General features: G+C 45.5%; 1 protein-coding gene across 1 annotated transcript; it reads right to left on the reverse strand.

The window, feature by feature from the left end:
- Window positions 1-11,742: 11,742 nt before the first annotated feature.
- Window positions 11,743-13,812, reverse strand: LOC117350697. The gene has a single exon (XM_033925194.1). The coding sequence runs from the start codon at window positions 13,430-13,432 to the stop codon at window positions 11,909-11,911; it is 1,524 nt and encodes a 507-aa protein (XP_033781085.1). The 5' UTR covers window positions 13,433-13,812; the 3' UTR covers window positions 11,743-11,908.
- Window positions 13,813-23,717: the final 9,905 nt, after the last annotated feature.

The raw sequence follows: 23,717 nt of genomic DNA on the forward strand, positions 1-23,717 counted from the left end.
TTTGAAGTCACTCTAGACTCTCTTTGGGACTTGGTGTCTAATCTTGGAAATTCCCTTAACCTTCAAGTAAAAAATTTGGACAAAGAAATACAAATCCAGAAAGAAGAAATTAAAATTATAAAGCAAGAGACAGTATCGTTGAAATTAGATATCCAAGAAAAGAAGAATTTAAAAACAATTAAGAGTAATCAAGATTTATTTGTTAAAGATAATATAATTATGAAGAAAAAATTGGAAGCTTTAGAGAATAATATTTGGGCTAATAATTTGCGCTTAATTAACTTTCCAAAAGTTTTATCAATCTCTCCACGAGATATGAGAAAGCGGTACTTTCTGGAAATCCTTAAAATACCTGAGAATTCTTTACCACCTCTTACAAAGGTATATTATTTACCTACAAGAAATCGGGATCCTCAAAAGAAAGAAGATGAGGGAAAACCACAGGAAGAACCCTTGGACGTTTCTACTTTATTGGAGCAGTCAGATAGAGAACTGGCTATTCCAGCCACTCTCTTATTGACTGGCTTTGGCCCCAGACAAGGATTGGATTCTTAAACTTTTCTTTAAAAATAGATCCAAGGACTTCCTGGGCTTCCATATTCTAATCTAATCTAATCTAAATCTTGGGTTTATATACCGCATCATCTCCAACTGGTGGAGCTCGACACGGTTTACATGTTTAGGAAGCAGCGGAACTCCAGTGGGTTTATAAAAGTAAGTAAGAGAGAGGTTAAGTGTGATAATAATGGGGAGGGGACGGGTTACGTTTTGGAGAAGAGCCAAGTCTTCAGAAGCTTACGGAATGATAGAAGGGGGCTCAAGTTGCGGAGAGGGGAAGGGAGACTGTTCCAGAGCTGAGCGATTCTGAAGTGGAGGGAGGACCCGAGTTTACTGACGAGGGAGATACCCTTTGAGGAGGGGAAGGATAGTTTTAATTTTTGCGTGGATCTGGTGGAGAGTGGATTTGAGGAATTCCAGGATAGAGGAATAAGAGGTGGAAGGATGCCGTGGAGCATCTTGAAGGTTAAGCAGGCACATTTAAAATGGACCCTGGAGATGACAGGAAGCCAGTGCAGCTTGGACAGGAGTGGAGAGGCATGGTCAAATTTGTTTTTTGAGAAGATAAGTTTGGCCGCGGTGTTCTGGATTAGTTGGAGTCTATGGAGGCTTTTCTTTGTTAAGCTAAGGTAGATGGAATATTTCCTGATGTCTTGAGAGAGACTCAGAAGAGAAGAAGGGTACAATCAGAGGGTTACTATACAAGACAAAATGCTCTTGAGTAATAGATCACTACAGGTCATTGACCTGGGGGGCCGCCGCGGGAGCGGACTGCTGGGCATGATGGACCTATGGTCTGACTCGGCAGAGGCAATGCTTATGTGCTTAATGTTAAAACCAGGAGTGACAGAGAGGGGGTCTTTTCTTTCTCAGGTATCCTTGTAAATGTGTCATTAGATACAGTTCCTTGAAATATGTATTTGTAGAACCAGCTCATTTGACTGCTTTCCTTTCTTCGAGTGCGTAGAACCATCTGTACCCATGTAATAATTAGCTCTCTTATCAGTAGCAGTTTAAGTGATTTTCTCTGTTAAAATATTATTTAATTTCTACTCTTATCGTTAATCTTGGATCCCAAATTGAGGACTAGTGTGTGATTAAGTTAAGATGTTTAATTTTCTTTTTATATTTTGATTTATTTTCAGGTTTGAAAGTAAATAATAATATTATGTTTTCTTGATCTCACTTTCTGTACAAGATGATATGCTTGATAATAATGTGTAAAATTTATAAATTAAAAAAAAAGAAATACTTCTTCACAGAATTCAAGAAAGCTTGGGATAAGCACAGATGAAGGAATTGCAGAGATTAGTAGTTGGTGTGGCTGGACAGACTGTGGGGTCTTTTTTTATGTTATTTTCTATGTACAGAGGATCTCTGAGGGAGAGCAAGGGATGGCAGAGATTAGTAGTCAGTATAGATGGGAGGCTGGATAGGCTGTAGGGTCTTTATCTCTGTCGCTTTCTATGTTTCTATATACAGAGGATCTCTGAGGAAGAGGAAGGGATTGTAGAGATTAATGTTGTGGATGGACAGACTGAAGAGGCCGTAGGGTCTTTATCGGTGTCATTTTCTCTCAGGGAGAGGAAGGGATGGTAGAAATTAATAGTTGGTGAGGATGGACAGACTGGATAGGCCATAGGGTCTTTATCAGTGTCATTTTGTTTGTTTCTATATAGAGAGAGGATCTACGAGGGAGAGGAAGGGATTGTAGAGATTAGTAGTTGGTGTGGATGGGAGATTGGATAGGCCATAGGGTCTTTATCTGTGTCATTTTCTCTCAGGGAGAGGAAGGGATGGTAGAGATTAGTAGTTGGTGAGGATAGACAGACTGGATAGGCCATAGGGTCTTTATCTGTGTCATTTTGTTTGTTTCTATATAGAGAGAGGATCTACGAGGGAGAGGAAGGGATTGTAGAGATTAGTAGTTGGTGTGGATGGGAGATTGGATAGGCCGTAGGGTCTTTATCGGTGTCATTTTCTCTGTTTCTATATTTATCTTCCCTTCCAGTTCTGGTGCTATATACAGCCCCAGGACTCTTGGTGCCTCTCCTGTTTATATCTCTACCACCTCCATGAAGAATGATTGCGAAGTGAAGGGAGGAATCTTAGCTGTCCTGAATCTCACAGAACACAAATTTAGCTTCTTAGCTATCTCATTGGTTGTAAACTGGAGTGTAAATGCTGTGGAAAAGCAAGCTCTGTGTGATCCTGTGATTTGCAGATGTTAGCAAGAGAAAATAAAAGCTAACAGAGGAGCACAATCCCGTCTGCAGGCAGTAGTTGAAGGAAAGAGATTTTAAGAAAGAGCAGGACTCCAGTGAGCTCTATGATCAGATTTGTGATTCCGCCTCTGGGCAGATTCCAAAGAAGGTAAATATTAATTCCTTCTGTTCTCTACTGTCCTCAGAGGATGAACATACACAGCGATAAGAATAGCCATACTAGGTCAGCCAGTGGTCCATTGAGCCCAGTATCCTGTTTCTAACAGACGAATCCAGGTCACAAGTACCTGGCAGAAACCCAAATAGTACCAACTGACACATAACAAAGGGGATCCCCCCCCCCCCCAGAGCTACGTGTGGGGCTGATGCAATGAACTGTGCTAATGTTATTCCTGAGGCGGGAAGAAAAATGCATGTGGGCAAGTCAGCCCAAAACCACTGAGCGAAATGGTAGGAACAGGGGGACACATAAAATGCACACAAGCTACTGCATACGAAATGTCTTCCAATAAAAAAACAAGCTGAGCTAAAATCTAGTGCCATTCCCTTGCGGATTACATAAGAGGCTATCTGGACATTTCCAGAAGAGTTACAGAGTTGAACGGGTTACTTTGGGGGTCTGAAGAGCTTCCTGTGGTGTTAGTTTGTTTTGATGGATTTCTTGAATAGCAGGCTCTTTATTTCTTTTCTGAAAGTTTTGTAGTCTGGAGTCTCATTTTGTAGCACTGAATTCTTGCACAAGCTCAAGGCTGGTGTAAAGATGCCTCGCGGGAATAGAAGATCCCACCCCCAGCCACCAAAATCATCCTTCATGGCTCAAGAGGGTGTCCCAGACTCCTGACTCCCAAAATGTACCTGGTGGACCATGTGGGTGTCACAGAACTCCCACCCAAATCCCAACCCCACAAATGACTGGTGAATCCCCTGGACCCTTCACCGCCCCCCTCCCTGTGCGCCTGTAAGTGGGAAGCAGGGGCAAAACCCACTCGCTCCTGTTTCCATGCCGCCATTTAAAAAATGGCGACCCCTGACCATGCATAGTGCATTCCAGTTAGTCTGCCAAATAAGACAAATATGTCAGTGGCCGAGCTGGGGATTAGAACCGAGATAAAGTTGCTCACTTGGCAATCATACACTCCAAAGAAAGATCCGGGGATTAGAACTGAGTTATGGTGGATACGCAGGCAGGAGATATTATGTCCTTCCTGCATTTCTGACAACGCATCCTACTTCATTATAGGACTAGACCAGCTGTGCTAATTTTGGTGGGAGTAACTTCTCAGCTCTAGATAAAGCAGCTCTCCCCAAGGTCACACACAGTTTGTAAATGGCATGAATGAATTTCAGTGAACTGTTTTTCGAGGAGGAGATCCACCTTCATGCTCGTGTTCTGTATCAGAGGCGTGCCAGGAAGAAAGAAACTGGTGGGAAATAAAATGCTTGAAACCTCAAACCCTGGAAGCTCTCTGCTCTGTATCGGTGGGTCTCCACGTGAGGGCCCTACACATGACTGTGGAGCAGTGCAACAGGTTACAGTAACACCCTGCCCTGCCATTACGTAAATTCAGTCACTTCGGGTTTAGCTGCTGGCTGTGGAGGAGGAAACAGACTGGCCTCTAGGCCTGGGAGGAGCAGCTGTGGTGAAACCTGGCCAGGTTTGCTCAGAGCAGGACGCAGAGGGAAACGAAGAGGTGCACGAGAGCAGCTGCTCACATGCACCCTGGAGAATGAGAAATGAGATGGTTGTCTTCCTTCGTCACCATGAATGCAAGGAACTCTCACCCTCTCTGGGATACCGAGAACATTTGTGGAGACACCCTTAAATAGAGAGGTTTCTGAAACCATTCATTCGGTCAGAGAAGGTGATAACATTAAGGGATGCTCATGAAAGAATACGTAAAAATAGAGAAAAATCAAGGCTTTCTACTACCACTAGTTATTAGTTCTGTAGTGCTACCAATGCACACAGCACTGTACATTAAACACGCAAGAGATGGTCCTTGCTCGAAAGAGCTTACAAACTAATGATGACAGACAGACAGGACAAAGCAGAGAGGGTAGGGGCTACAGAGAAACCGATATAGTGAAGTACAAGTTGGAAGGCTAAGGACTGAAACGCAACTTCAAAAAAGTGGGTTTTAGCCTGGATCTGAATACCATCATATATACTTTAGTAAAATCCAGACTCTCCCCCCTAGACCCGTCCAGTTCACCCATTCTCCCCCCCCCCCCACTGCCTGCTTTCATCGGGCAGGAGGGCATCCATGCGATGCGATGACATCACGCAAACGCACTGATGCCCTCCTGCCTGGCGTGATTTAGAGGAAGCTTTTCCAAAACCCAGACAAAGTGCTGGGTTTTGAAAAGCTGTCCACCCCTGAACATGCCTGGGAAAATACAGACATCTGGTAACCCTAGTCATATATGACCCATTCAGTCTGCCCATCCACGCCATCTACTCTCCCTTGAGTTCCACACTTCCACCCCCCTTTCCATAAAGAAGTATTTCTTCAGGTGACCTGTGAGTCTGTCCTCTTTCACCTTCATCCTATGCCCCCTCATTCCAGAGACTCTCCTCCGGTGCTTTCAGGCCACAGAGATATTTAAATACGAAGTCGATGGGGGTGAATGATTTTTAGAATCTTGTCTTGCTTCAAGGTATATTTTCACATATCTGCCATTTCTCCTTGAAACGCACAAGGAGATGTGGAAATGCAAACGTGGTTACCCCTTCTCCCCGCAGGAAAGCTTCTTTTTTCTAGGCAATCTGCCTTGCTAAATACCTTTGAATGGGGAGGCTGTCAGATTATGATTATTTTCCATTTGCTCATGGGTGGAGTCGCACATCTTTTCTGCATTTTTAGTGTGAAAATGTGAAGAACATTTTCCTAGGCTGGTGGCTGCCAGTGTCGATGGGACGTCATCCCTTGTCAGCTAGATGCCATATTGTTTGGAGAACACGTGTCTGTTGACTAGGTTTCACTTCTTTTTGCTGTGCGCTGCCTTGGTTGAATGTCTTCAAAAAGGTAGTAAATAAACCCTAATTTATTTTTGTAGTTCTAATAGTTTTTATTGAAAATGTTTTTTTATACATGTTACAGAAATGGAATCATTCATTTAAGAGAATACGAATACAAGACGACTAAGTGAACAAATAAATTGATAGTATTAGAGGTTCTACATCGTGTTTGCAAATAGTATAATCTTTGGAAATATTCTTTTAAACTTATCCATTGTAGGTAATTTGTTCGCCAAGCCCCTTCCCTTCCCTTGTTTAAAAGCAGACTGAAAACCCACTACTCCCCACTGCTCACCATCCAAACCAGGAGATTAACCATTCCCTTAACTGTATCCATGACAAGCTCTTTGGAGCAGGGACTGTCTTCTTTGTGACTGTACAGGGTTGCGTGCATCTGGTAGCGCTATAGTAGTAGTGTGAAGAGTTTCAGTCTCTGGCAACCAGAGCTGAGATTGTGATGTCATAATGCCTCATTCCACCAATAAGAGACAACCTCATCAGTGATGTCACAATGGCTTGATTGTCCTGTACTTCCCTTTGCCCTCCACCTTTTTGTGGCTTTGACATTCAAAGCGGTGGCCACTGGAGGATTAAGTGACTTGCCCAGAGTCACAATTTAATTTAATTTAAATCTTATATACCGCTAATAACTGTGAGGTTTCTAAGCGGTTTACAAAAATGATGCATTAAAAAGATGCAATAGATAAAAATAAATAAGATAGGTACTTGGAAATTTCCCTAACTGTCCCAAAGGCTCACATAAGAACATAAGCATTGCCTCTGTCAGACCCGAGATCCATCGCGCCCAGCAGTCCGCTCACGCGGCGGTCCAACAGGTCCAGGACCTGCACAGTACTCTTCTATCTATACCCTTCTATCCCCTTTTCTAGTAGGAAAATGTCCAATCCTTTCTTGAACCCCAATACTGTACTCTGCCCTATTACGTGCTCTGGAAGCGCATTCCAGGTGTCTACCACACGTTGAGTAAAGAAGAACTTCCTAGCATTTGTTTTGAATCTGTCCCCTTTCAGCTTCTCCGAATGCCCTCTTGTTCTTTTATTATTCGAAAGTTTGAAGAATCTGTCCCTCTCTACTCTCTCTATGCCCTTCATGATCTTGTAAGTCTCTATCATATCCCCTCTAAGTCTCCTCTTCTCCAGGGAAAAGAGTCCCAGTTTCTCCAATCTCTCTAAAGTACCTGAAGAAACAATTAATGAAAAGTAAAGATAAAAATATAAAGAGAGAGGTAGAGATAGAGATAAATATGAATATTCCAACAAGTAATGTATTTTACATCTTACAATTGAAAATATTCTAACATCAGCGAAATATCAGGATACAATTATGAAGAGGGAATTTTTAGCAGACAGGGAATGTGGATACCTAGTGTGAGGAAGAAATTCAGGATAAGGTGTTGAAGTTATGTTCGCGGGAGAGTGTCTGGCTAGGACAAGAATTTCTTAAACAAAGTGGTCTTTAGTTCTTTCCGGAAGATGCTGTAGGTCAACCTAGCGGTATTGATGAAATAGCCTAGCCACGATTGCTGTCTACCAGCTTGAAACTTGAAAGTTCTGTCTAGGAAGGTTCGATATCTGCAGCCAACGATTTTCGGGTATGCAAACAGGTTGTTGGTTTTGGTAGTAAAGTCTGGTAACCCAAGGCTAGATGGACCATTGGTCTGACCCAGTAAGGCTATTCTTATGTTTTATGTTCTAAAAGCTAGAATAAACAATAGAGGAGATGGAGGGGAGGGGTTTTCAACCTTGTCGGAGATAAAGTAGAATTAACATTTACGCATGTTCTGGGATTAGAGTATTATACATGTACTAGTTTCAACACAACTGTCACCCAAGTGAAAATAAACACAAATTAAAGATAAAAGTTTATGTTCATGCACAAAAATTTTTTGGTTTATTGTGCCAGAACAAATACAGAGACTTAAACATTTGTCTGCCTGCTTTGATGTTTCTGAAATGCCTTGGCCTGCATTCAACCTAGAAGGCCAGTTAGGCAAGTCACTGCAGTTCTCAAATGGATGCTCCGGCCTTCGGCTTGAGAAGTCCCCGATCTGGAAGTTTCTATAATTCCTCCCAATGGATTTGAACACACAGTGCTATTCCCCAGTAAATCTAACTCACTGTGAATGGGACTAGGGGATGAAGTGATGAAGCTACTAAGTAGGAGATTTGAAACCAACCAGAGAAAATATTTCTTCACTCGATGTGTAATTAAACTCTGGAATTTGTGGCCAGAGAATGTGGTGAAATCAGTTAGCTTAGCAGGATTTTAAAAAGGTTTGGATAATTTTCTAAAAGAGAAGTCCATAGTCCATTATTGAGATGGCTTGAGGAAATCCACAGCTTATTCCTAGGATAAGCAGCATTAAATCTGTTTTTCCCCTTGGTATCTAGCTAGGTACTTGGGATCTGGGTTGGCCATTGTTGGAAACAGGATTCTGGGCTTGATGGACCTTCGGTCTGTCCCAGTACGTCAACTCTTATGATCTTATGTGAGCCAAGTCTAGGGCAATGAAGTCATTGTGACATCACTGCTGAGGTTGGCTCTTAGGCATTGGTGGAATGAGGCATTATGACATCACAATCTCAGCTCTGGAATGTTGCTACTCTTTGGGTTTCTGCCATTGTGACATCACTGCTGAGGTTGGCTCTTAGGCATTGGTGGAATGAGGCATTATGACGTCACAATCTCAGCTCTGGAATGTTGCTACTCTTTGGGTTTCTGCCAGGTACTTGGGATCTGGGTTGGCCATTGTTGGAAACAGGATCCTGGGCTTTCGGTCTGGGCTTGATGGACCTTGGGCTTGATGGACCTTGGGCTTGATGGATCCTGGGCTTGATGGACCTTCGGTCTGTCCCAGTACGGCAATTCTTATGTTGTTAAGTCCCTGGAACATGAGTTTAGTGTTTAGAAATGTAGGATGAAGGTCAGTTAGAGCCGGATTCTCTACATGACGTCGTTAGCAGCAGCCACTTAGAAAAGTGGCGCCAATCACATGACAATCACGTTTAGAGAATTTCAGCCACGCCAAAAGTAGTCCCCGGAAATATAGGCTAGGGTTTCACATGCCTACATTTCCATCACCTACTTTCAATGAGAATCGCTTCTATAGAGGCGCTCATAGGCACCTACGTCCACTTTTGCTGTAATCCACGCCTGCTTTAGACATAGGTGCTGGTAGATACCTCTATGAAAGAGCGTTGAATGCCTACTTTTTAAAATTAGATTGTAATTGGTTTTAAATGATGCAGTCAATTATTGTGGTGTTTATCGCCCATGAAAATCAAAACAATGAAGTTACAGCGCACTATAGAGAATTTGGACCGTAGTGGATGGAGCAAAACCATGACGTAACAGATTAGGGAGAGTATGAGGACGTGAAAAGGGACCAAGCTTTTAAGTCTGACTGCTAACTTCTCTTCGCTATTAACATCTGAGTCATATATGTACAGTATATCTTTGATATCCTGGAGCCACTTTGGGGCTTTGGTTTAATTAGATAACTTATGGAGTAGATTGGACTTTGTTAATTCTCTTTTCAATGGCTTCCCACAGTTCTTCGATCCATTCAAAACTGAGCTGTTAAGAGTTATCGCAGGTGCTAAGCGCTTTGATGAAAGAAGCCTATTGGCTCCAATGTAGGTGTAGGATATAATTCAAGTTGTTAATGTTGATGCACAAAAGCCCAGATGCTCAAAACCTAAGGCCAGCACTTGGAGCAAATGGCACTGCAGCTGTGTGTGTGTTAATGTCCGCAGCCTGCGCAAAACCCTCCAGTCCGCAGAAGATTAGTGCAAGTTGTTTTTAAGTGCATTGAATTGGGTTCAGATCAGGGTGTTTACGTATGCTCAGAAGACAGCCCGGGAACTAATACTGGCCTTAATGCTGAAAATGCACCGCCGGCTCGGGATGGCATATGGGTTTCGAGGACAGGATTTCTTCTGCATTTTTCACACTTGTAAAACATTGCACTCCTATGAAGGTCATCCAAAAATATCACTTGTGTAGCAGCAATAAATGAACTTATGTTTATCTGTTCTGAGGCCCTGACATTCGGGAGGTCGGATATTCAAATTTTCTATCTTGGCACTTCATTCACGCTAATTGCATACCCAAGATCTGATCAGGCTGTGCGCTATTCTGTAACAATGAGTGCCTGAATTGGATTGGCCTGGATGGACCAGGGGCGTTCACAAATATTGGGGATCCGTGCCCAATTTGCTCACCAGAATTTACAGTATGTTTCAGCTGACGCAAGTCCTCGCATCCAAAGCTGAGCTAGTTATCCGGGTACCAAGCATCTTCACAGCCGGTGGCTGGCATGGCTAAGGAGGCAGATAGGAGTGCGTGAAAGGAATTCCACCTCTGCTGGCTTAGCTATGTGGGTGCCGGACCCCAGATACTCAATTCCACTACTTGGACATGGTTGGCCCAGAATATCCAGCTTCATTCTGCCTGCACTGGTAGTGGCTTAAAAACCTCTGAACATCAAACCCCTGCAAAGTTATCCCCTTCCTCTTTTTACAAAACAACAAAAGCAGTTTTTAGTGCAGGTCGGCGCGCTGAATTCTGTGCTGTTCCCGACGCTCATAGAGTTTCTATGAGCGTTGGGAGCAGCGCAAAGCATTCAGCACACCAGCCTGTGCTAAAAACTGCTTTTGTGGTTTTGTAAAAGGGGGTGTTAGTTATGACACTTTTAATTGGACAAAGAGGCAATTATCCAGAGGTGGTATAGGAGAACTTTTAAGACCACACACAGGCCCTGATTTCAGATGTATGGATTCCCAATATTTCTTTATTTAGCTTTACAGCCCGTCTTCCCCAGAATGCATTAGGTACAAAGGAGAATATTTTCTCAACATTGTGGCTTCGTAGAGGAACTCCCTGATAGTTCCTATTAGAGGGAGTGCAAGGCCGTGTCTGCTGTGATGTGACATCCTGCAGGAACCCCCAGATATCTGCATTAGAGAGAATATTGGACAATGTCTCCTGCACTGACAGATAACCCCCAGATATCTGCGTTAGAGAGAGTGCTGGGCAGTGTCTGCTGTGCGGTGAGATCTTGAAGGAAGCCCTAGATATCTACATTAGAGGGAGTGGTGGATAGTGTCTGCTGTGCTGTGAGATGGTGCAGGAACTTCCAGTTCCTAAATCATGTTATTTTGGGCCAGCAAGAATGAGAGAGGGAGGTGGCACTGTGGCCTGAGTTGTCAGGATTGATGAGTCCACTTCATCCCATCTTTTGCAGAACCTCAAGCTCAGAAGGAGGGGGGGGGGGGGGAAATCACTGTACCAGGAGTCCTGTCCCTTCTGCCCCACCTCCCTGACCTACATTCCTGACCTACATTCCCAGGAGAGAGATTATACAGTCAGCTAATTAGCAGAAATAGTTTCTGAGGCTCTTGAGCCTGGCTGTGTACCAGCTTCACCTCTTTCCACCCCCACATGGCACACATGAAAGAAAACAGTGTCTAGGAGTTCAGCACATCCACCCTTTCCTCTCTGTCCCTCCCTCTGTCACAGGCTTCAGGGGCACTGTCCATGGTTAAATTAAGAATGCCAATGGCTCCTGGGACAGGGAATGGTCTAGAGGGGCTGTGGAAAATAGACTTTGCAAACATCACTGCAGGAATATATGCTTTGCTGACATGCACTGACACACATATACACACCAACGCAATGACAGAGAAAGGGGAACATTGAGGGGTTTCCAACTCTTCCGCTCAGACAAGCCTGTTCCACTAAGCCAACACATGTCACACCTACTGCAGGGCTAACTTGTCTGCAGAAGGCAAAGCTGGGTATTTTTTTCTCTCCCTTGGTATGACCCACCTTGCCAACTCCCTGCACTCCACAGTGAAGCTTCCCCACGACACCTCTGAACCCTGGCCCAGAGCCCCTAATGATACAGTGCAAGCCCACTCAGTTTATTCACACTTTTATTACCACATTTCTATACACATGATTTGCGTTAAGCTTTCATTTGTGCTAGGTCAGAGTCAGACGGAGTCGGTGACCTAAAAAAGTCTGAGTCCCTCTCGCACTTGCCTCTTTTCTGAAAATGTCCGAAGCAGTGTCAAAAGAGGAATTATGTGCATCTCTCTCCGAGGGCTCTCCCTAGGCCAGTACAGTCTTGCTCCCGCAGCCCATACACCAGGCGAAGCCTGGCAGCTGCCTCCGAAGGAGCTGGGCAGCCCAGGCCTGTTGCTTCCGACCAGCCACTGGTGATTGTTGCCTGGTACAACTGTTCTCTTCCACGGCATAGTTGCTCACTCACCAACAGACGCCGCTGAAGCAACTGGCTCTCCTCTTCAGGACTTTCTCTCGTGTGTTGGGCTTGGTCCACATTCACCACACTGGATTGCAAAGCGCCACCGGCTCCCTGCTCTTGGCAGCCGCTGCTGTGCTCCCTGCATTTTAGACGCAGCTTGTGAGGTAGGGCAGACACTCTGACGTCCTGCTGTGAGTCTGAGGGCATGGGGAAAGTGGGGGCTGGTGATACCAGAGCCCCCTCCTGTTCACAGTCACTCTCTTTGCTCTGATATACATCGTATGGGGAGCCAGATCTGGGAGTTTGGCAGACATGTGTTGGTCCTGCGCCCTTGCAGAGGGAGTCTTGGGGCACGACTGGTTGGAGTAAGTCCTCTTGGTGAGGCTTGAGGCTGCCTGTCACGGTGCTCTCATGGGGTACTGTTGCTGTTGATCTCCCATAGGCTTCTGGAAGGGTCCCAGACTGATGGCAAGACAAAGAGTCGCTGGAGATCTTGTACTGGTCCTCAGTGGGTGCAGCGATACTGAGAGGACTGGCAGTCGTGGGGCTGCCTTCGTCCAATTGTCCATGCAAAGGATTCCTCTCCCACATCTCTTGGCTCTGCTGAGGGTCCAGTGTGTAGCCATTGGCACGGAATAGAATGACCCCTCCTCTTGGGCTCAGTTGCTTGTGGAACTCTTCACACTGGGGGGTTGTTGGGGTTTGGAAACACTCACTGTTTATCCTGCAGTGGTCTGTGTCTATGCTGTACGCAGGGTGTAGTTCGTGATCTAAGGATCTTCCCACCATCTGGACCTCGGAGAACATAGATGGGACAGGGCTATCTCTGGAGGACCCATCAGACATGTCGGAGAGGGATCCACGGGGGGAGTATTTTGTCAAAGAAAGGTTGGCAGGGTCTCGAGTTGACTGCTCTGTCTCTGAGCAGTCAGAGTTGAGGGTGGCAGGTGAACCACTGGTGTAGCCACCATATAAGTGGCCAGTGCGGTTTCCGCTGCCCAGCTGTTGACTCTCCTCCATGAAGCAGGAGGCGCTGATAAGCCCAAAGCGCAGTTTCAACTGCAGCAGCTCTGTCTTCAGCTGCACATTCTCCTCGTTTAGTGCCATCACCCGGCCCTCCAGCACCAGGTCATTCAGGCGGCGTTTCTCTCGTGAGCGCTTGGCTGCTTCGTTGTTCTTTCGCCTCTTTTCCCAGTAGCAGTTGTCCTTCTTTTCCTCCGAGATGAACTCCCGTTTCCGCCGGCAACTGAGGCTGGGCTTGGTTTTGGGGGCTCGCACCCTCAGCACTGCTCGGCCCTGATGAATGGGGAAACAGGATGAGTAGGAGGTGAGCTCCTCCATGGTTCCACGGGGTGACAGGCAAGAGGCTTTCTTTTCTTGGCTCGTGAGAAAGACACGTGAATAATCCCAGGGAAGATTGGGTCTTCCTAGACCTGGGGCTGAACTAGTCTCTCTTTGTTTTTAGGCTTTAATAGAAATCCTTTGTCGCCCCAGAGCGGTAGGGCAGCTGCAGACTCGTTAGGTTCTCCAGATCTTCCTGAGGTGAGGATCTCGTGGTTTCACTGGGTCATCTTCAAGCCCTGCATGCATTGCAATGGACCCGTGGTGGATGTTGAAGGCTGTGCTGGAGAACGAGCCTGCTGCCCCGGGAATGTCTCCTGGAAACCTGGTGACAGTGAAGAGGGAGAGCGATGCCTCTGCTCTCTCCAGTCCACTCGCTCTCCTGGCTCCAACTGACAGGTCTCGGCTTGGGCTGCTGCTACTTCCACTCTGTTCTACGTCAGATCTTGCTGTGTTGACACACCTACACAGGAAAAACACAGGCAAGAGAAATAACTGGAAGCATTGCTCAAGTAATGCTCACACCTGCTTACATAACTCCAGAGGCCAGGGTGTGCTTCATCAACCCACAGCTGAGACCTGGAACAAAGCTCCTAGCCTGGTTCACTCTGTACCTTGAAAAGTCCTCATTCCAGGGGGTGTCAAACTCCCAACCCTGATTCTCACTGTACTCTGGTAGGTGCTCATTGCCCATGGGAAGAAACCGCTAGCCTGACTCTCTCTGTACTTTGGAAAATCCCCATTCCAGAAGCCTCTAGCCTCACACTCTTTGAGTTTTAGCTCAGCTCATTGCAGGTGGACCCTCCAGCTGTCCAGGCACGCTCGGACTGTAAAAGGATACTGAGGACCCACACTCAAACTCTAGGCTAAATCAGAGACTCAGAAGCACCAGTCAGGAGATGAAAACACATTCTGTATGACATGGATCCTAGAGTCCAGCTACGATCATAACTGTTATTATTTTAGTAATAAAATGTATAAAATATTTGGCCCTCAGTAGCATCTATGTGTGTGTAATGGATGTCTGGTAGAATGCAAGGTTTAGGGATTCTGCACTAGTTGTAAATATTGCAAACTTAGAAGTACATATTAACAATCTGGCTTAGATCCAATCCCATAGGGCTGACTGATGTCGGCATTATAACAAAACACAAAGCCACAATGACCTTCAAATAGGGAACTTTCCATTGTCCCTTTTACCCAGATTTTGTCTTTTTGGCCTGTGGGAAAAGCCTCTGGGATACTAGACGCCCACAGGGGGCTCCGGTGCTTTGCACTCCTTCGCAGGGAAGCGTCAGCCCCTGCTCTCTGACGTACTTATGAACACTGGAGTCAGTATATGGAGCCAAGGACATTAGCCAAAATGCTTTTATGAATACAATCGAACGCAAACCTAGCGTTTTTATCTGTGTCTACCGTGAAGGCTGTGGCTGTTTGATAGAAACTGCTCTCACCACCCTCTTCTTTCCAGCCTTCAATCCATAACCCTACTCCCTGCAGCCCAGCCAGCAGATTAACCATTCCCCTTAACTATATCCATGACATCCTGTTTGTTTAGATTGTAAGCTCTTTGGAGCAGGCACTATCTTCTTTGTGATTCTGTACAGTGCTGCGTACATCTGGTAACACTATAGAAATAATTAATAATAGCAGTAGTGTGTGTGTTTTCGCATTGCTGAAGCTGCCTGCACGGAAGAAGCCAGGAATGCACCACTTCAGGCCGAGAGACATTGGTAGTTTTATGGTGCTGAGCTACAGAGATATCATGTGAAGAGTCTAGCACCTGTTGCCTGTCGCGCCCAACCGAGCTCCAACAATGTGCAAGAGGTATGGAGCCAATGAGAGAGAAGCGCTTGCATGACGCCCGCTATGGTTGACCTTTATGATGGTTGACTTGTTATGATGATTATGACATCACAAAGTGTTCAGATGGTTTGTCTTTCTGAGGTTCGCAGTCACTGTACATCGCGATCTGCACCACTGAAAGTGAAATATAGTGGTCCATTCAACAACTCGACTACTGTAATTCACTTTATGCTGGACTATGTCAAAAGGATATTCATAGACTACAGATAATACAAAATATGGCCATCGGATTAATACAATATATAACCTTTGGAAATTCAATGATATAACTCCATTCTTGAAAGAAGCCCATTGGATTCCAGTCAAACATCGTATTACGTATAAATTACTTTTAGTAACCTTCAAGCTTCTAGCTACGGAAATGCCACCGTATCTTGTACATTTCTTAAGTCCATATACACCTGCAAGACAGTTAAGATCTGCAAATATGGCAAGTATCTTCTAACCGGTTCCAACACACAAGGAAATAGTTCATGAGCATGTAAGAGATGCAATTTTCTCAGTTAACAGTCCGAAGATGTGGAATTCCTTACCACAATTGCTTCGATTAATAACTACAATTGATATGTTTAAAGCCAATCTGAAAACAGTTACCGGATGCTAGGGTCCGCCTTGGGGGATAGTGCCCAAGAAAAAGATCTGGGTATCATTGTAGACAATATGATGAAACCTTCCGCCCAATGTGTGGCGGTGGCCAAAAAAGCAAACAGGATGCTGAGAATTATTAAAAAAAGGAATGGTTAACAAGACTAAGAATGTTATAATGCCCCTGTATTGCTCCATGGTGTGACCTCATTTGGAGTATTGCGTTCAGTTCTGGTCTCCTTATCTCAAGAAAGATATAGTGGTGCTAGAAAAGGTTCAAAGAAGAGCGACCAAGATGGTAAAGGGGATGGAACTCCTCTCATATGAGGAAAGACTAAAAAGGTTAGGGTTCTTCAGCTTGGAAAAGAGACGTCTGAGGGGAGATAGGATTGAAGTCTACAAAATCCTGAGTGGAGTAGAACGGGTACAAGTGGATTTATTTTTCACTCTGTCAAAAATTACAAAGACATGGGGACACTCGAAGTTACAGGGAAATACTTTTAAAACCAATTGGAGGAAATTTCTTTTCACTCAGAGAATAGTTAAGCTCTGGAACGCGTTGCCAGAGGATGTGGTAAGAGCGAATAGCGTAGCTGGTTTTAAGACAGGTTTGGACAAGAGAGAGATACGTCTGGTGAAAGCGCAGACGGAAGAATAAATGGCTAAAAATGTAAAAAAGGGAGACAAAAATTTTTTCAGATATATTAGTGAAAGGAGGAAGATGAAAAATGGAATTGCTAAACTAAAAGATACTGGGAACCGATATGTGGAGAGTGATACTTCTGTTCTGTGTTCACAGAAGAAAATCCTGGAGAAGTTACACGAGAAAATGGAGTAGATTCTGCGCCGTTCACGGAGGAGAGTATTTATGAGTAACTTGAAAAACTGAAGGTGGACAAAGCGATGTGACCAGATGGGATCCATCCCAGGATACTGAGGGAACTCAGAGAGGTTCTGGCGGGTCCTATTAAAGACTTATCCAACAAATCCTGAGGACAGGAGGAGAGCGAATGTGGTCCCTATTCACAAAAGTGGTCACAGAGATGAAGCGGGAAACTATAGGCCAGTAAGCCTCACTTTGGTTGTTGGAAAAATAATGAAAGTGTAGCTGAAAGAAAGGATAATGAACTTCCTAGAATCTAATGGGTTACAGCAGGGGTGTCAAAGTCCCTCCTCGAGGGCTGCAATCCAGTTGGGTTTTCAGGATTTCCTCAATGAATATGCATGAGATCTATTTGCATGCAGTGCGCTTTCATTATATGTTAATAGATCGCATGCATATTCATTGGGGAAATCCTGAAAACCCGAATGGATTGCGGCCCTTGAGGAAGGACTTTGACACCCTTGGGTTACAGGATCTGAGACAACATGGCTTTACTAAAGGTAAATCGTGCCAAACGAACTTGATTGAATTTTTTGATTGGGTGACCAGAGAGTTGGATCGAGGACATATGCTAGATGTAATTTACTTAGATTTCAGCAAAGCCTTTGACACGGTTCCTCATAGGAGGCTCTTGAACAAACTTGAAAGGCTGAAGTTAGGATCCAAAGTGGTGAACTGGGTTAGAAACTGGTTGTCAGACAGATGCCAGAGCAGATATGGGCAACTCCGGTCCTCGAGGGCCGGAATCCAATTGGGTTTTCAGGATTTCCCCAATGAATATGCATGAGATCTATTTGCATGCACTGCTTTCAATGCATATTCATTGAGGAAATCCTGAAAACCAGAAGGTGGTGGTTAATGGAAGTCGCTTGGAGGAAGGAAAGGTGAGTAGTGGAGTCCCTCAGGGTTTGGTGCTGGGGCCGATCCTGTTCAATATGTTTGTGAGTGACATTGCTGAAGGGTTAGAAGGAAAAGTTTGTCTTTTTGCGGATGATACCAAGATTTGTAACAGAGTAGACACCGAGGAGGGAGTGGAAAATATGAAAAAGGATCTGCAAAAGTTAGAGGAATGGTCTAATGCAGGGGTAGGGAACTCCGGTCCTCGAGAGCCGTATTCCAGTCGGGTTTTCAGGATTTTCCCAAAGAATATGCATGAGATCTATTTGCATGCACTGCTTTCAATGCATATTCATTGGTGAAATCCTGAAAACCCGACTGGAATACGGCTCTCGAGGACCGGAGTTCCCTACCCCTGGTCTAATGCCTGGCAACTAAAATTCAATGCAGAGTAATGCATTTGGGGGATAAATAATCAGAAGGAACCGAATATGCTGGGAGGTGAGAGGCTGATATGCACGGACAGGGAGAGGGACCTTGGGGTGATAGTGTCTGAAGATGTAAAGGCGAAAAAACAGTGTGACAAGGCAGTGGCTGCTGCCAGAAGGATGCTGGGCTGTATAAAGAGAGGCTTAGCCAGTAGAAGGAAGAAGGTGTTGATGCCCCTGTACAGGTCATTGGTGAAGCCCCACTTGGAGTATTGTATTCAGTTTTGGAGAACGTGTCTAGCGAAGGACACAAAAAGACTTGAAGCGGTCCAGAGGAGGATGACAAAAAATGATAGGAGGTTTGTGCCAAAAGACATATGAGGAGAGACTGGAAGCCACTCCATAGCCCCAAGTACGTTAGATAGATTGTGAGCCTGCCAGGACAGACAGGGAAAATGCTTGAGTACCTGATTGTAAAAACCGCTTAGATAACCTTGATAGGCGGTATATAAAATCCTAATAAACTTGAAACTTGAATATACCCTAGAGGAAAGGAGGGACAGGGGAGATAGATTCAGACGTTCAAATACTTGAAGGGTATTAACGTAGAACAAAATCTTTTCCAGAGAAAGGAAAATGGTAAAACCAGAGGACATAATTTGAGGTTGAGGGGTGGTAGATTCAGGGGCAATGTTAGGAAATTCTACTTTACGGAGAGGGTGGTGGATGCCTGGAATGCGCTCCCGAGAGAGGTGGTGGAGAGTAAAACTGTGATTGAGTTCAAAGAAGCGTGGGATGAACACAGAAGATTTAGAATCAGAAAATAATATTAAAGATTGAACTAAGGTCAGTACTGGGCAGACTTGTACGGTCTGTATGTGGCCGTTTGGGGGAGGATGGGCTGGAGAGGGCTTCAATGGCTGGAAGAGTGTTGATGGGCTGGAGTGGGTCTTGACGGAGATTTCGGCAGTTGGAACCCAAGCACAGTACCGGGTAGAGCTTTGGATTCTTGCCCAGAAATAGCTAAGAAGAAAAAATTTAAATTGAATCAGGTTGGGCAGACTGGATGGACCATTCGGGTCTTTATCTGCCGTCTTCTACTATGTTACATTGGATCTCTATAGGAAGACTAGATAGGCCCATATAGTCTTTATCTGCCCTCATTTTTCTCTGTTTCCTGCATCCTGTGTGCCCACACACAGCCCTGCAAGCAGTCACTTAGGTGCCCGACCTTCTCCCTCTCCCTCTAGGACCATCTGTTTTCTTTCTCTGTCCACGTCTTTCCCCCCCATCCTTTTTCTGCTCTCCTTTTCCCTAATCCAGTGGGGAGTGGCTTTGAGTTCTAATACCTTCTGGTGTTATCGCTATTCCACTTGTGGTTCTCTCCTTTCTTCTTGCTGTTTCATGCTTCTTTGTATCCCCTTCCCCATAAAAAAGACAAAGTCTGTAGCTATCTATCCCACCTTCGTCCCCTAGGAAAGGTCGCCTTAGTCTTTCTCTGTCCTTGCTGGATGGAAAGTGGGAAAATGAGGAGGGCAGCCTCTGGGAAAGAAAGAGATGGGAGTAACTACAAACTTAGCAGTCCCTTCCCAAACTTGCCTGGGCAAAAAGAGGAGTGTCTATTGAAACAGCAGGGTGTGCTGCAGGGCAGGAGGGAGGTGCATTGGGAGAGCCTTGTGTGAGGGTTTTGAAACTGGAACAGCAGGGGGGGCTGCAGGGCAGGAGGGAGGTGCATTGGGAGAGCCTTGTGTGAGGGTCTTGAAATTGGAACAGCAGGGGGGGCTGCAGGGCAGGAGGGAGGTGCATTGGGAGAGCCTTGTGTGAGGGTCTTGAAACTGGAACAGCAGGGGGGGCTGCAGGGCAGGAGTGAGGCGCATTGGGAGAGTTGTGGGGGGTCTCAGTACTGGAACAGCAGGGGGGCTGTAGGGCAGGAGTGAGGCGCATTGGGAGAGCTGTGGGGGGGTCTCAGTACTGGAACAGCAGGGGGGCTGCAGGGCAGGAGTGAGGCACATTGGGAGAGCTGTGGGGGGTCTCATTACTGGAACAGCAGGGGGGGCTGCAGGGCAGGAGTGAGGTGTGTTGGCAGAGCTGTGGGAGGGGAGGGTCATGGGCTCCTGAATCAAGATCCCCTAGAGGAATGGAAGCAATTTGGACACAAGACCCTGGGGGCCTGTACTAGCCAGGACTCCTTCCCTTCCTTTTCCACATATTCCCCTGAGTTTCTATTCTGTGCTTCTGCCCTTTTGAGAGCCCATGTGCCACGAAGGTCACGTTCTCCACAGGCAGCACGTGAACCCCTGCCAGACGTGAGCAACCAGAAATATAGGTCAGAAGAAGGGCTGTGACTTTGTTTACCTGAGCCGCTGCCAACCAGGCTTTATACACCCAGTGCCAAAATTCTACTGGCCTACAATAGCTGGAAAATAATAACTTCACGTGAGTCACTGGGCTAAGACAGAAAGAGAGAGACACAAGCAGTGTCATTTCATTTTGACTGAAGGGGAGGGAGGCAGCTCAGTGACACCCTCCCTCTCTCTATGCTAATGCAATCCAATTTTTATTTATATACTGCAAATACCTCAATGAAGTTTACTGCGGCTAATGTAACAAGAACTGGAGACAATGTCCAGAATTACAATCTAAAAGCAACTTAATTAAAAGAGATTAAATAGAAACATAGAAACATAGAAAATGACAGCAGAAAAGGGCCATAGCCCATCAAGTCTGCCCACTCCAACAACCCTCCCCTAATCTATACTCTATCACCCGTCCCCAAGCTGCCCTCCTCTATGCTACCCTCGTAGGGATCCGACGTGGGCATCCCATTTATTCTTAAAATCTTGTATGCTGCTGGCTAGGATCACCTGTTCCGGTAGCTCATTCCAATAGTCCACCACTCTTTCAGTGAAGAAGTACTTCCTTGTATCCCCATGAAATTTCCCACCCCCCTGATTTTCAGCGGATGTCCCCTTGTGGACGAGGGCCCTTTTAGAAGGAAAATGTCGTCTTCCACCTCTATGCGACCAGTGATGTACTTAAACGTCTCTATCATATCTCCCCTCTCCCTACGTTCCTCGAGAGAGTATAGCCGCAACTTGTGCAGCCTGTCTTCATACGAGAGATCCTTGAGCCCCAGGATCATCCTGGTGGCCATTCGCTGAACCGACTCAACTCTCAGCACATCCTTGCGGTAGTGCGGCCTCCAGAATTGCACACAGTACTCCAGATGAGGTCTCACCATGCTTCTGTACAACGGCATTATGACCTCTGGCTTCCGGCTAACAAAGCCTCTACGGATACATCCCAGCATTTGTCTAGCCTTGGATGAAGCCTTCTCCACTTGATTGGCTGATTTCATGTCTCCACTAATGATCACCCCCAAATCCCGCTCTGCTGTAGTCCTGGACAAGGTTTCACCATTCAGTGTGTATGTCTTACATGGATTATTGTTACCAAGGTCCATGACCTTGCATTTTTTCGCGTTGAAGCCCAGCTGCCAGGTAGTGGACCAATGTTCCAGTAAAAGCAGGTCCTGCCTCATGCTGTCGGACAAATCATTTTTACTTGCGGTGTTACATAATTTAGCATCGTTGGCGAATAATGCTATTTTACCTTGAAGCCCCTGAGTCATGTCTCCTATAAATATGTTGAAAAGGATCGGGCCCAAGACTGATCCCTGCGGCACTCCACTGGTCACCCTCGACATTTCAGAGAGGGCACCGTTAACCATCACCCTCTGAAGTCTCCCACTTAGCCAGTCGCTGACCCATGCAGTTAGTGTATGACCCCTTTTAACACACATTCATTAAACAAATAGGTTTTCAAAGACTTCTGTCTCATCATCTACTATCGCTCCTATTTATCATTTCTATAGCGCTGCGAGGCGTATGCAGCGCTGTACATTTAATAATCAATAGGCGGTTCCTGCTCAGAAGAGCTTACAATCTAATTTGGACAGACAGACAGGACATCCCAGGGTGGGGAGATTCTGGCAGAAAGAATGATACAATGGGTGTAGGTATCTGACGGTGAGTGGGAGTCAAATTGAAAGCAGCTTCAAGAAAGTGGGATTTTAGCTTGGATTTGAAGACTGCTAGAGACGGTCTTCCTCTCTCAGCCCCAAACCAGAACTCTGGTCAAGAAGTGGAATACAGAAGAAATAAACCCCTGAGATAAGTCCAAGGAGGGGGCTCTATATCAAGAAACCTGAAAGGCCTGTTCAGGAGTACCCCTGGGAGACAGCATCTGATTGGGTTACACGATGGGGGCTTTCATATGGGCATTCTCAATTTTGCCTCTGAAGGAGCTCTCTGCAAACATGTCAGCTGCAATTCATTGTGTGAAGGGATAATTGTCACAGAGGATGACAAAGTGCAATTCCTAACATCAGCTCTCCTGGGCACTGCCCTTGGCTGCCAGCCCCACTGACCTAATTCTCCATCCAGACCAGGCTGGTTTCTTCCTCGGTTCCCGGCCTCTCCCTTATCTTATGCTAATCCCTGACCAACAAGCTCAGACTCAGGAGAGCGTCAAAAGTGGAGAAAAATGAAACTGTCTCAGTGCTGTACACGTTAATGTTCATTGACCTAACGCCACTGTCCTGTGGAGGGACAGAATGTGTGTGTCAGTAAATCAGACCAATGCACTTGTAAAACCCCTACCTGTCCTGTTTATGTGTTTGATTAGAGAGCTCCTGCCCATTAGAGCTTACTGTCTCTTGAATGTCTAACAGTGTTATAGAAATGATAAATAGTAGCAGTATAGACTGTCCAACTTGCCTTGGGGCTATTTTTGTGACATTCCCTATCCCATCCTTGAGCTGCCCAGTACCCAGTTCAAGGAGGGAAGTTGTAGGCCAGTCCTGGCTTTCCAATAGGCCAATGCTGGTGCATTATGGGACCTGTGGCACTTATTTTAATGGGTGGCATCAGGGCGTACAGGTGCTGTGGACTGGGGAACTGGGTTCAAATCCCACTGTAGTTTTGCTGCTTGGCATGGCAGTAGGCCTTTTTAGCCTTTTTGTTTTTTTGACTGAGAGGCAGGTAAAGTAATTCATGTTTCTTCTAGGTCTTTTTGCTTCTTTCAATGCGAATCTATTGATTAGGTGCTTTAAATAACAGGCAATAGAATTTGAATAAGATTCGGCCTCTCACTGGGAGCCGGTGTGTTTTTAGGTAGGCTGGTGTTAGATGGTCATATTTGTTCATGGTAAAGATTAATCTTAGTGCCGTATTTTGTATAGAGATGGTATATAAATTGGAAAATACATCTATAAATTGACCAGGGAAATTTTGCATCAAAACAGACATTGACTTGGGTGCTAAAATTACCCCCTCAGTGAACCAAAATGCAGAAATATACAACATCCTTCACCAAGGGGCACGGCTTCTGGCGCATTGCCCCCTCTCCCCCCAAAAAAGATCAGCTTTGCTTACTATATCTGTCCCTTCCATGTGATGTACAAGACAGCTCTGTAAAATATCCAGTTACATAAGCCAGTCATTTTTCTGTAAATTAAATAATTTTTAAAAATCCATCATTAAAGTGAAGCAAGCTGTCCTTCCCCCCCAGAGCTCCAGCATCCCAGGGTCATCCTTCCTTTCTATTAACTCTGGAATCCAATCTCCATCCAAGGGCTCCAGCATCCCTCTCCACCACGCAGAGTTTCAATATCCCAGGCCTATCC

This window comes from Geotrypetes seraphini, chromosome 16 (genome assembly GCF_902459505.1).
Source record: "Geotrypetes seraphini chromosome 16, aGeoSer1.1, whole genome shotgun sequence".
Classification (NCBI taxonomy): domain Eukaryota; kingdom Metazoa; phylum Chordata; class Amphibia; order Gymnophiona; family Dermophiidae; genus Geotrypetes; species Geotrypetes seraphini.

Bases quoted from the DNA above. Each gene is read 5' to 3' on its own strand.
- LOC117350697 (XM_033925194.1), bottom strand. From the start codon at position 13,432: ATGGAGGAGCTCACCTCCTACTCATCCTGTTTCCCCATTCATCAGGGC.